This window comes from Salvia hispanica, chromosome 5, assembly GCF_029641045.1.
Source record: "Salvia hispanica isolate PSC_SH4W2 chromosome 5, Shi_PSC_v1, whole genome shotgun sequence".
NCBI classification, from domain to species: domain Eukaryota; kingdom Viridiplantae; phylum Streptophyta; class Magnoliopsida; order Lamiales; family Lamiaceae; genus Salvia; species Salvia hispanica.
In genome coordinates this window covers 19647001-19659085 of record NC_142696.1, presented here as the reverse complement: position 1 = coordinate 19659085, position 12085 = coordinate 19647001, and the positions used below count along the sequence as shown (strand labels likewise).

At 34.1% G+C, this 12085-nt stretch overlaps 1 protein-coding gene across 3 annotated transcripts; it reads left to right on the top strand.

The window, feature by feature from the left end:
* The first annotated feature begins 5208 nt into the window (after positions 1 to 5208).
* LOC125188417 (uncharacterized) lies at positions 5209 to 10139 on the top strand. Of its 3 annotated transcripts, XM_048085245.2 has the most exons (8): positions 5209 to 5446; positions 5890 to 8024; positions 8132 to 8213; positions 8359 to 8425; positions 9049 to 9234; positions 9337 to 9397; positions 9566 to 9664; positions 9837 to 10139. In XM_048085245.2, the coding sequence occupies exons 2-8, from the start codon at positions 5921 to 5923 to the stop codon at positions 9887 to 9889; spliced, it is 2652 nt and encodes an 883-aa protein (XP_047941202.1). In that variant the 5' UTR covers positions 5209 to 5446; positions 5890 to 5920; the 3' UTR covers positions 9890 to 10139. The 3 variants fall into 3 exon arrangements, with proteins under 3 accessions (XP_047941202.1, XP_047941201.1, XP_047941200.1); XM_048085244.2 differs by having other exon boundaries at positions 5210 to 5446; positions 5895 to 8024; positions 9566 to 10139; XM_048085243.2 differs by having other exon boundaries at positions 5210 to 5446; positions 9566 to 10139.
* Positions 10140 to 12085: the final 1946 nt, after the last annotated feature.

The following is a 12085-nucleotide window of genomic DNA, read 5'->3' as shown; positions in this document are numbered from 1 at the left end:
AAAGGGTACTCCGCATGAAATTGTATATACGCATTAGTTATGAGATCAAACATGGGTGGATTTTATAAATTGATAAATGTGGTAATGATATGGATTGAAGATTTAGGGACTGAATTTTGTAATGTGATTAGCCAGAGTAGAAGCGGCTAGCGAGATATTTCACGTTTTGGACAGTTGTGCATATCAAGTAACTGTTTTTTGCTTGTAAAATTGAAGTTTTATATGCTTAGTTGGAGAACTTTTGTTCATCTATAGTTGGTTTAGAAAATATAAGGTCACGAAACCTTTTTTGTGCTACTAGTACTATATAACAACATCGAAACATGTTTAAGTTAATTTGACATGTACCATAGATAAGTTTTTGTTGTTAAATTCATTTGTGAATGCAGGAGTACTATATAATAGTTCGTGTTTGGTTGTTGAGCCCAGAACAAAAAATAAAGAGTGAACTAGTACTCCCTCCGTCTGCGAATAGGAGTCCCGTTTTTCCATTTTAGTCCGTCCGCGAATAGGAGTCTCGGTTCACTTTTTCCATATATGGTAATATGGTCCCACCTTCACCTAACTCATTCTACTCACATTTCATTTAAAACTAATATATATAAGTGTGACCTCTATTCCACTAACCTTTTTCCACCCACTTTTCTTAACATTTCTTAAAACTCGTGCCGCCAAGGAATGGGACTCCTAATGGCGGACGGAGGGAGTATCTGATATTTCACTTTCGCACATAAATGGTACCTGAATTTTATTTTATATCGTTTTATGGTACCCAGTGATAAAAATAACCCTAAGTACCAAATATGTGATTTTTTTTTCATGGAGGATATTTTTGAAAATTTCAATTAAAGGGTACCAAATATGTGATTATTTTTTCTTCCTTTCTTATTTCTCTTTTTCTTATGAGTGAACCGCATAAAAGGTCCCTAACTTTTTGACTTGTTGTACCGTTGACCCCTAACAAAAAAAAAATCCCACCATAGGGTTCTAACAAAAAATAAAATCACAAACAGTACATATTTTGCCAATTTTGGGACGAAATTGCCCAAATAGCTTGAAGGGCAATAGCGTCTCATTATACCTGAAATCTGTCAGCCCCTGCACACCTATGCTGTGACAACAAGCTAGTGTGTAAGAGATGTCAAAAATCAAACAGGCTATTTGTTTCCATTTTTTTTTATGATGTTGAGTTAGACTATATTATCTCTCCCTCTTCAATCATTCGTCTTCGTTTTTTTCTGCCTTCTTCTGGTCTCAATTTTTTCTTCTCCGTCGTCATTTTGTGAACCCCGCGAATCGTCATCCCTAACTCGAGTTAGTGTGCTTCTGTTTATTTTTTGGTAGAGTGAACTGCTACCCGTTTAGGCTAAACGATTTGCAAAGCAAATTAGGGGTTTAGGGATTTCCGATTTTAGGGTTACCGTACTATGCAAATATTGGGGATTTCATTCATTTTAGAGAGCAATTTTAATTGCAAATATTGGGGGATTTCATTTTAGGGATTTTGCAATTGTGGTGAGAATTTTAGCATACGATTTAAGGTTACAGTAGTATGGAAATTTTTGGGGATTTCATTGTTGTTGTTTTTTTGTTATTGCGTTAGAAATGTTGATTTGAATTTTGTTATGTTGAATTTTTGGGAATTTAATTTTAGAATATTATTTTCCAATTCTGGATTTAATTTTGGTTTCGTCGAAGTAGAAATGTTGATTTGAATTTTGTTATGTTGAATTCAATTCAGGCCCTGTTGCAATGTCCTCTTCTTCTTCTCAATCTTAGGGTCAAGCTTCAATTAGAATTGCCCTCGTCCAAAAATTGTGAACTGTAATCATGATCTTGAGGCTGAGCTTGTGATATCTAGGACGGCTGCTAACCCAGGTAGACGCTACTATCGCTGCTCAATATGGAAGGTTATAATCTTGTATTGTATTAAGTATTTTAAAATAATTTTTGTTGGCAGACAGTTTAATCACCAAGTTCTGTTGGTAGGAAGATGATTGCAAGTTTTTTCGAATGGGTTGATGCGAGTCTGTCCCCAAGCCAAGATAGTTACTTTCAAAGAGTGAAACTTGAACGAGACCAATTCGAATCTCAGCTTAGAGCCAAATCGTTAATTGAAGGTATTCTTGAAGAGAAATTGCACACAAAAACTGAGGAGTGTGAAGCATTGAAGTTACAATTGGCAACGAAAACTGACGAGGGTGAAGCTTTGACACTGAAAATTGCTAAAACAACGAAGACGTCCCGAAAATGCCCTTTAAGGGCTTAAGGGTGTTATTGTCCGAAAATACCTGGTTTGTGATTTTATTTTTTGTTAGAACCCTCTGGTGGGATTTTTTTTTTGTTAGGGGTCAACGGTGCAACAAGTCGAAAAGTTAGGGACCTTTTATGCACACTCTTTTCTTATTTAGTTCCTTATTCTTTCTTTTTTCTCATTTTTTTATTTCTTTTTAGTATTTTATCTTCCTTTTTTTTCTTTTTTCTCCTTAATTTATGTTTCTTCTTCCTTCTTCTTTCTTTTTTCTTCTTTTTCTTCTTTCTTTTTAGTGTTTTATACTTGCATCTTATTGCATTATATAAATAAAAAACAAAATACCTAATTAAATTAATTATTTAAAGTAATTAAATTAATTGAATATTTTTTATTAAATAAAGATCAAGTACCATTTAGGTGCGAAAGTGAATAGATCAGGTATCATTTATGTAGTTAACTCAAAAATAAAAAGACATTTTTATAATAAATTAATTAAACACATCAAAACATAACACCGCTTATTTGGTTTTCTAATTACACAATTTACCAATAGAACAAGATAACACATTAATCATGAAACACTCTAATAAATCTACAATAAAAAAATTCAAACTAAAACAAAAATAAGAAAAATTCCTTGTGTGTTGTTTTATTTATATTACTCCTAATAATATGGAAGTATTAAATTTTAGGAAATTTTAGAGTCTATACATATATAAAAGGCGAGTTTTGGCCTTATTTTAAATATTGATAAGTTTTGGATAAGCTTTTGAATATTTATAAGCTTTGGGTCTATACAACTAAATCATGTTTTTTATTTGTAACAGCCAATTATGCGTTAATTACAAACCGTTAGACATAACTAAAATTAGGTATTTTTTAAATCAAATTTGGATCAAATGATGTTACAATTTATGACTCCATGGCCAAATGATGAAGAAAACGTGTTATTCAAATTCAGAGACTTACGTCAAACTAGAGTTAAATGTGAAACGGTTAATCTATTAAAAACAATGATTAGTATTTTAATATTATTATTCAATTTTTGAAATTTTGTAGTAACTCATTTATTCATTATAATTATTAATCCATGGCTAATAACAACAAAAATAATAAGAAAATTCAAAATTTTGTAACCTCCATTGTCTTAATATTATAATTTATGATGTTTTAATTCCATGATTTATCATTGACTAATTTTGTGATTATAAAATGCATAGAGTTGTGGATGAATCACACACCACAAAAGCACTCTCCATTCTCTTTCAAGCTCTCAACATTGTATTGTACATTTTAGGAACATTGTATACTCAATTTTTAGAGCCCCATCAAGTTCATCGGTGCCTAGCGATTTTGAGATGTTATGTACGTTAGGAGGATTTCATCATTGGGGATAATACGTCAATCCGAGATCACCAACTTTAATGTAATTTGTCTTGCAGAAAGAAGAATTTTCTCAACTAGACTTATAGTTCAATTTATATTATAATTTTTATCGTAATTTATATTTATTTATTGTTATTTTTTTTCTTTTGATTGCAATAGTTAGAGTAGCGCATGTATATATGGTTCGATAATTTTATCACAATATTTCTTACAATTCTTAGAAAGGGAAGAATTGTAATATTATTGACTCGAGACATGCATAATATTTATTTTCATCTTTAAATAATTTATTATTTTTGTATATTTCTATCGTCATTGTTGCTATAATTACATTTAAGTGGTGTAAAAAAAACATTTGATCACTTATGATGAATTAATGTCCTAAACCAATTACTTTAATGTTATTTTTATGTAGTTTATCATTTGAATATTTTTATGGTCATAATTTTGATGTTTTGAATATTATGAGTTATTGATTATTTTGCTAAAATTGTGATTTATGCTTTTTTTAGAGAGATATGAATGATTGTTTTAAACATATTTTTCAAAAGTGTCCTCTTGACACTCTCTTCTTCGTTGTCAAAATAATTGTGTTTGTCTTGGTTTCATTATAAATACTATATTTATTGAATTTTTATTTATAGTGTATTTTTATATTTAATTTTAATCTTCATAGTTATATTATTTTTTATTTTAATTAATTATTTAAAATAGTATGATGAAAAAAATTACGTCGTGCATCGCACGTGGGTTAACACTAGTTTAATTAATACCCGAACTGTTACCGTATATTTTTATAAAAAATGTATCAATCCATATATGTTTACTAGTAGTAGTACTTAAATATCCGAATGCTTGACATTTGAATGAGAATTTCCCAAACTTACATTCTCAATTAAATACATTAATTGTTGAAAAACGAGCAAAAATGGTTCAAAATTAAATGTTTGGTGATAGAAATATCACGCCCGGTAAAATTTATTTCTATATTATTTATTCTACTCCAGATCGAAAAAGGTCGTTGCTTTGATGTAACATTATATTTGTGTTAAAATCCACAGTAGCCCATGATGAGCCCCCTGATCTATTTTCGTAATACTTCCTCCGTTCAAAAAATAGGGCAATTGGTATATGACATGAGTTTTAATATAGAATTGGTAAAGTAAGAGAGAAGAAATAAAAAAGAAGGAGGAAAAGTAAGTGAGAAGTAGTGTTAATGGAATGATGTGTAGAATTATTATTTGCTAAAAATTTTCCATAAATGAATGTGCTCTATTTTTTGTCCATGACCAGAAATGGTAAATGTATGGACGGATGGAGTAATTGTTTTTGATACTCCTACATTTCTTTTTATTTATGGTATAGTTTGAGTATTTAATCACGATTATAATCAGTTAGTAGTATTATTTATGATAAAATATTAATTATCTGTAATTTAGACTTTTATAAAAAAATAATTTGGATTCTGAATTGTTATTGCAAAGTTGAAAATTCGGGTACTAGATTGTAAATATAGGGAGTAAGAGAAATGTTTCTTTGATATATAAATTATTTGGTTTAAAAAGTTACCCTTTTTTCTGCAAATTGCAATCCCTCCCTCTTTCTCCTTTGCAGCACACAGCCATTGCCATTCGCCGTTTGCAAAGGAGCAATAGCCGCGGCCGCAGCTAGGCGACTCAGGAGTGAATCAAACCTCCTGACATCGGCGGTTTCTAATTCTTCTCCGGCCGCCGCTGAGGCAGAAGCAATTGCTACCCCCTACAATTTCCCGGTTGCGGATGCTTGAGGACACTCCACAACGCCCTGGTAAGGGCATTTAGTGGCTGTGCTGTTGATTTCGTGTTTAGTTGTTTATTATGAATCGTTGTGTGTGTTTATCTTCCCAGTTTACAAGTTCTAATTGCAAATTCTTCCTCTGTCAATGTTGGAATTTTATCATGTACCCTCTATGTGTATACATGTATCAATGTTGTGGATTGTGAACTTTTACTTCATGGATGGCTGCTCCTTTCTCGTCTTCTATCAGTACTTATGCTTTGACTGTCAAAGAATGTGATATCTGAATACATATGTGTATGTTAATGGATTATTATGGGAATAAGTTTAGGGCATCCATTGTTGATTGAGAAAAGGAATTCTGCATGGATAACTAATGCGTGTTTCATTGATATAGTGGTCACGGTTGCTTGTAAATTTAGAGCTCCGTTATGTCTTCTAACCTAATTCTAATTTTTGTATTGGTATTGTAGTGTAGGTTAATTATAGTTCTAGTGCCTGTATATGGATATGCTTTCAACAGAAATTTGCTGTGACGAGAAAGCTAACATAGGAAAGAAAAAGACACAAAAGAGCAAGAAGACAATAGTTAAAGATGGAGTCCGAAGCTTGGACCAGAATAACATGTATACTCAGTTGGTGAACGAAAGTACTGACGGAAATGTGTTTGTAGACAAGCTGATTAAAGATGAAGTCCAAAATGCGGGTCGAAGTAAAATGGGTACAAGGTCAATGGCAAAACTTGCTGGAGGAAATGAAACTATTGAGAAGCCTATAGATAAAGATAAACACCAATTTTCTTGCCAAAGTGAAGTGGATAGAGGGTCATCACAACATCTCACTGGAGTAAGTGTGGCTATCGAGAATTCAGAATTACTTGATGAGTATCCAAGTAACATTGATACAGGGTCAACAAAAGTTATTGCTCAAGGAACTGTTCCTGGGAAAAGAACAAAGAAACGAAAAAGAACTGCAAAGGCAGAAACTGAGGCAGAAGCCCAACGTGAATTGAATGCTAGAATTCTTGCCGAAGAAAATCTGACCACCAAGGAATCAAAGATGAAAGATGAAATCCAAAAAAATGGCCTGACTAAAGCGGTGATTGGGAATCAGAAAATTCAAGATGAAACTCAAAGCATGTGCTGCAGTAACTTGAACAATGGGCAAGTACAGATTGCCATCACAAAGAGAAAAATAAAGAAGGCAAATCTGACCAACGAGAAGCCAAAGGTTAAAGATGAACTCCAGACCTTGGACCACAATCAAATGAAAAAAATGTCACCAGAAAATCTTGCTGATGGAAAGGTTATCACTGAGAATTCAAAAACTCTAGATGAAGCTCAAAGCATGGACCAAAATTCAATGGACAAATGGCAGCCGGAAGGAAATCTTGCTCAAGGAGATGTGGCTGGAAAAAGGATAAAGAAGGGGAAAAAAAAGAAGAAAGCAAAAGTTAATGATGAATTCCAAAGTGAAGTGAATGCTAGACCAGTAAATTTAGCTGAAGGAGTTGCAACTCTCAGTAACCAAGAGATTAAAGATGCAGCACAAAGTCTGGCCCAGACTGAAATGGATACAGGTTCAACAGATAGTGTTTCTGAAAGGAATGTGACTATTGATAATCCAGAAGTTCAAGATGAAATTCAGAGCATAGACCTCGCGAAAAAGGATACACGACCTACACAAAATCTCGCTGAGGGAATTGTGATTGTGAAAAGAAAAAAGAAGCATCGAAAAACCAAGAAAGAAAAAGTTGAGGATGAATTCTTGGGCAGAATGGATGCAAGACCTACAGAAAAGCTTGATAAAGCAAATGTCAATATTAAGGTTCCGGGTAATGGAGATGAAGTACCAAATGTGGTCCTGGCAGAAATGGATATTGGGTCAACAGATAATGTTAATGTGTCTATCAAGTTACCAAAAGATGAAGATGAATTTCAGATCAGAGAAAAAGTGGATATAAGACCAACACAACATTCTGCTGAAGGGAATGCGACTGTGAAAAGAGAAAAGAGGCGACAAAAAAAAGACAAGAAGGCAAAAGTTGAGGATGAATTCTCCGGCAGAAGGGATGCCGGACCAACAGAAAAGCTTGCTGAAGTAAATGTAAATGCCAAGATTCTAGAGACTAGAGATGAAGTTCCAAATGTGGGTATGACTCCAATGGATACAGGGTCAACAGCTATTGTTGCTGAAAGGAATGTGATAATCGAGAAACCAAAAGTTCAAGATGAATTCCAGATCATAGACCAGGCAAAAGTGGATACAGGACCGACACAACGTCTTGAAGGAAATGCGACTGTGAAAAGAAAAAAGAGACGAGGAAAGGCCAAGAAGGAAAAAGTTAAGGATGAATTCTCTAGCAGAATGGATGAAGGATCGACAGAAAATCTGGAGAGGGGAAATGGTCATGCTGAGGGGAGGAGTGCAGTCCCTACTTGCAATGCATGTACTGCGAAGGATGCGGAAATCTTATGGCTTAAAACGACTCCGATTGTCTCAGTTAGGAAAAAACTTATTGTCCTTGATATAAATGGTTTGCTTGCAGATGTAGTATTCCCAGCCCCAAAACATTATAAAGCGGATATTAAAATACTGGGAAGAGCAGGTCAGGATTGAATGTTGCTTTGTTTTCTTAGAATTGCTGATATTTAAGCATCAATTTATTAGGATAAAAATATAGTGGATTGACTGCTGGTCGTTATCCTGTTGTAGTTTTCAAGAGACCCTTCTGCGATGATTTTTTGAAGTTCTGTTTCCAGAACTTTTATGTGGGCATATGGTCATCAAGAGCCAAGTACTCCTCAAACTATACTATCTCCTTTTTCAGATCACTGCATTATTTTCTTTCATGCTTTCTGTTCTAGTTTCGGAACCATCTCCAAGTTTGTTGTGTTGAGACTTAATTTCTAACTTTGGCATATACATCTGAAACTACACAGGAAAATACTTGATGCAGTTGTGAGTTATTTACTGGGAGACCAAAAGGACAAGTTGCTATTTTGTTGGGTAAGCTTTCTCTGATATTTACCAAAGTAGCTTTTGTACATTTAATGGTCCAATAAAATCTTTTTGGATTATTTTGGCGTTATTGATGAATATTCATATAATCAATTTCCTGTGCTGCCTAAATGCACACATCCTAGTGACTAACTATACTATAGTATAAAGAAACAAAAAGTACGAGATGTGCATTGAACATGCCATGGGGGATATAATAGTGCATATAAGTTTGTCTATCGAATTGATCCACTGTTGTTTGGTTGATAGTATACAAATCCTATTGCACATATCCTAGTGGCTTATTTTATATTGAAAGCAACATAACCCTCCTTGCCTATCTATTCCCACCACCAAGGCACCAACAAAAAAAATGAGATTTGCATTTGAACACGCCATGGGGCTATAATAGTGCATATAATCATGTCTATGGAATTGTTCCACTGCTGTTTGATTGAAAGTATCAGCTCGCATATGTGCTCGAATTGGTCTAATATCAAAATCTTCTTTGCCTATGTAATTATCTACTAACGCCATTTAATGTTGGTTTCAGCTCTTGGATTGACTCTTTTCTTGAATGCAAATTATAATTTTATAAATTTGTATCATTTATGTACTATATTACAATGCAGGATATGAGATATTGTACACAAACAGGGTTCAAAACTCTTGAAAATCGTCATAAGCCCTTGGTCTGCAAGGAGCTAAGGAACATTTGGGAAAAGGATAATCCTAGTATCCCATGGAAAAAAGGAGATTTTGATGAAACAAACACTGTGTTGCTGGATGATTCTCCTTACAAGTCCTTACTAAATCCTGTAAGCTTTTCTTCCTATTTATTTAATGGTGCTTGTTTTTCAACTTCTATTTCCATTAGCTTCTTCTTTCTACTAATCCTCACTTTTGTTTGGCTTGCTTAGTTGCATTCAGCAATATCTCCCAATCCATACCAGTACTCAGACACCAATGATAATTCACTAGGTCATATACTTTTCCATGTATATATCTATTTTTTTTTTGGTTCTCAGTTTCATTCCCCAAAAACGTACATACTAAGTTTGATCTCTATTGGTAAAGGAGATGGCATTAGCCTTGATATTTTGACTTTTTTCAGTTGCTGACGATAGGTGATGAATACTTGTTTTGCAGGTCCCGGAGGTGATCTTCGAGTTTATTTGGATGGTCTGGCAGCATCTGAAAATGTGCAGAATTATGTGGAGCAACACCCGTTTGGTCAAAGACCTATAGGTGAGCAAGACCTTTCTTGGGAGTTCTACTGTAGGGTACTCAAACAGATGTCCAACGATGAAATATCCCAATCCCAAGTTGAGGCTTAAATTATAGCTCAAGAGGCTTATAGGGCTTATGTTTAGGCTTATAGCAAAGGATGTTTTCTTTTTGAACTATGATTTTGTGTTAGGTGAAAAGTTGATGCACCGGGATTCACCCGAGAAGGTATATTTGCTACATTAGGAGCGTTAGCCAATGGAACCCATCAAGGAATTTGGTTATCTTTGGACTGGTACGGTCATGGCCGTCGTTCACTAGGGCTATGGTTGAGGCTCACCTGTCGTTATACAGTTTATACTATACTGGCCTTGGTTTTTGATGCCGTTAAAGGGGTATTTTTGTAATTTACTCTTGAAGAAAAATATTGTCATTTGATCCTCTCACTCGTGCATCTAAATGTGTATGAAAGACCAAATGTTGCATTTCGATTTAAGTTATTTTTTCACAAAAAATATAATAAATTAAAGAAGTTCACAAAAAATATAATAAATTAAAGAAGTTCATAAAGAATTATAACAATATTCTAATTGTATATGTTTATTGAAAATTTTTGGAAATATTTATTTTTTATAATATTTATATGTTAAAAAGCTGTCAGAATGCGTATTAGCATTGATATATTTTACACTTTTAATCCATTTGTTTTGTGTTAAATTAATATGCTCAATTATGTTGTTTGTGTAAAACGTACAGTTTGCAATGTAGTGATGCAGTGTTAGGCCTCCGCCTCCCCCAAGGTTTAGGAACCACCTGTTACAATTTTGGAAAATCTTAAATCAGAACCGAGCCTTGAGCATATCTTCGGTTATGGTTTCGAACCGTCGGTTTTTCGGCAGTTTTCACGGTTCTGGTTCGGTTTCAACAATCTTTTGTGTTGCCAGTTCAGAACCGACAGTTATAGCTACTCCATTTCCATTTTAATTTCGCGATTCCTGTTCAAAACCGTAACCGCTGTTTTCAGTTTCATGGTTAACTGCCGATTCATTAAACTTTGGGCATCTGTAGGCCTCCTTAGTATATAATGTAGCAAAAGTGATGAGCTACGGGTAGCACCATAGTGGTGTGTTGTTTAGGTTAGCAATTTTGCTACCCTATTATTTTGTCCAATGTGGGCCCATGAGTGCACTCTGCTACCAAACTCCCATATTGCGAGTGCGTTAACTACAAGTGCCTGCTGTGGCCTATGTGACTGGCATGCTGCATGGTATGTTTTTCAATTTTTTTATTTTATTTATATCTTGTATATATATTTTTGGGGTATTTGTATGTAAACTCTAGAACATTTGGCCAAATTTTAATTTTGCATAACTTTAAAATCCACTTATAAATTGCCAAATTATTGATTTGTTCTGATTTTGTAATCAATCGGGCTATAATACGATCGAATATAAATCATAATTCATCAAATGAATTAGTCCATTCGGTACCCAATAGATGTCCCACAATTAAGCACATAGGCAGACACAGAAATGAATGAGTAGGGGATAAATTTTCAAAATTTTATTTAAAAACAAATTTGTTAAGGGCATTTATATAATAATATAATAAGCTCGGTTAATCTCTTTAGCAAAACTATGCTTACCTTTCTTTCTAGATTAATTGCTTTACGCAAATAATGACGGTTAGCATTTCTGCCACAGGATCATGTGACAACACCAAAACAAGACATGCTCGCAGTGATTCCAACAGAACAACCAAGTCCAGTTTCAGTTCTTGATACTGCATTCAACAGCTTTACAAGGTATTGATCTGCTGTCCTGAGTAAAAACTTTCAACATCGGATTCAAATTTGCAATATGGTATCTTTTAGTTATGCAAAACTTGGCAATATGCAAGTAACTACAAATCCAAGGATGGTGCGCACTTCATAATTTCATATGCATGTTAGGTCTCGCATCGTCTAAATAACAGCTCTAACATATTTACGACTGGCAAAATTGTGCCATATAGGTAACATCGTGAATAGTTCATCTGGCTAACAAATGATCTTTGTTTCTGCCAATGAATAAAAGACGAGAGCCCAAGTCCCGATCAGGCAGAAGATCAGGAGATCTGTTTGTCTTGATTCACGAGTCTGGATATTGTTGAAGACTAAACCAAGAAACTGCTGCAAATGACAATGAATATACATATCAGAGCACTAATTCACGTGAGAGATACATTAACAAAGATGCCACCAGCATTCGAACTCTTCAAAGATACGATTATCATCTGAATGGGCAGCCATCTCCTTTCCTTACATGCCCTTCAAGAAGAGGATGATCCAATTGAGGAAGCAAATGAAGAACTCTGCCAAAATATGAAAATAATGACAAGAAACTAAATCAGTAAGTCCAGAGAAAAATTGATACTGATGTGGCAAAATGAAATACTGGTTCG

Bases quoted from the DNA above. Each gene is read 5' to 3' on its own strand.
- LOC125188417 (XM_048085244.2), top strand. From the start codon at position 5,921: ATGGATATGCTTTCAACAGAAATTTGCTGTGACGAGAAAGCTAACATA. The intron at 8,214-8,358 runs GTACTCCTCAAA...GAAACTACACAG, and splicing joins ATATGGTCATCAAGAGCCAA to GAAAATACTTGATGCAGTTG. The intron at 8,426-9,048 runs GTAAGCTTTCTC...ATTACAATGCAG, and splicing joins ACAAGTTGCTATTTTGTTGG to GATATGAGATATTGTACACA.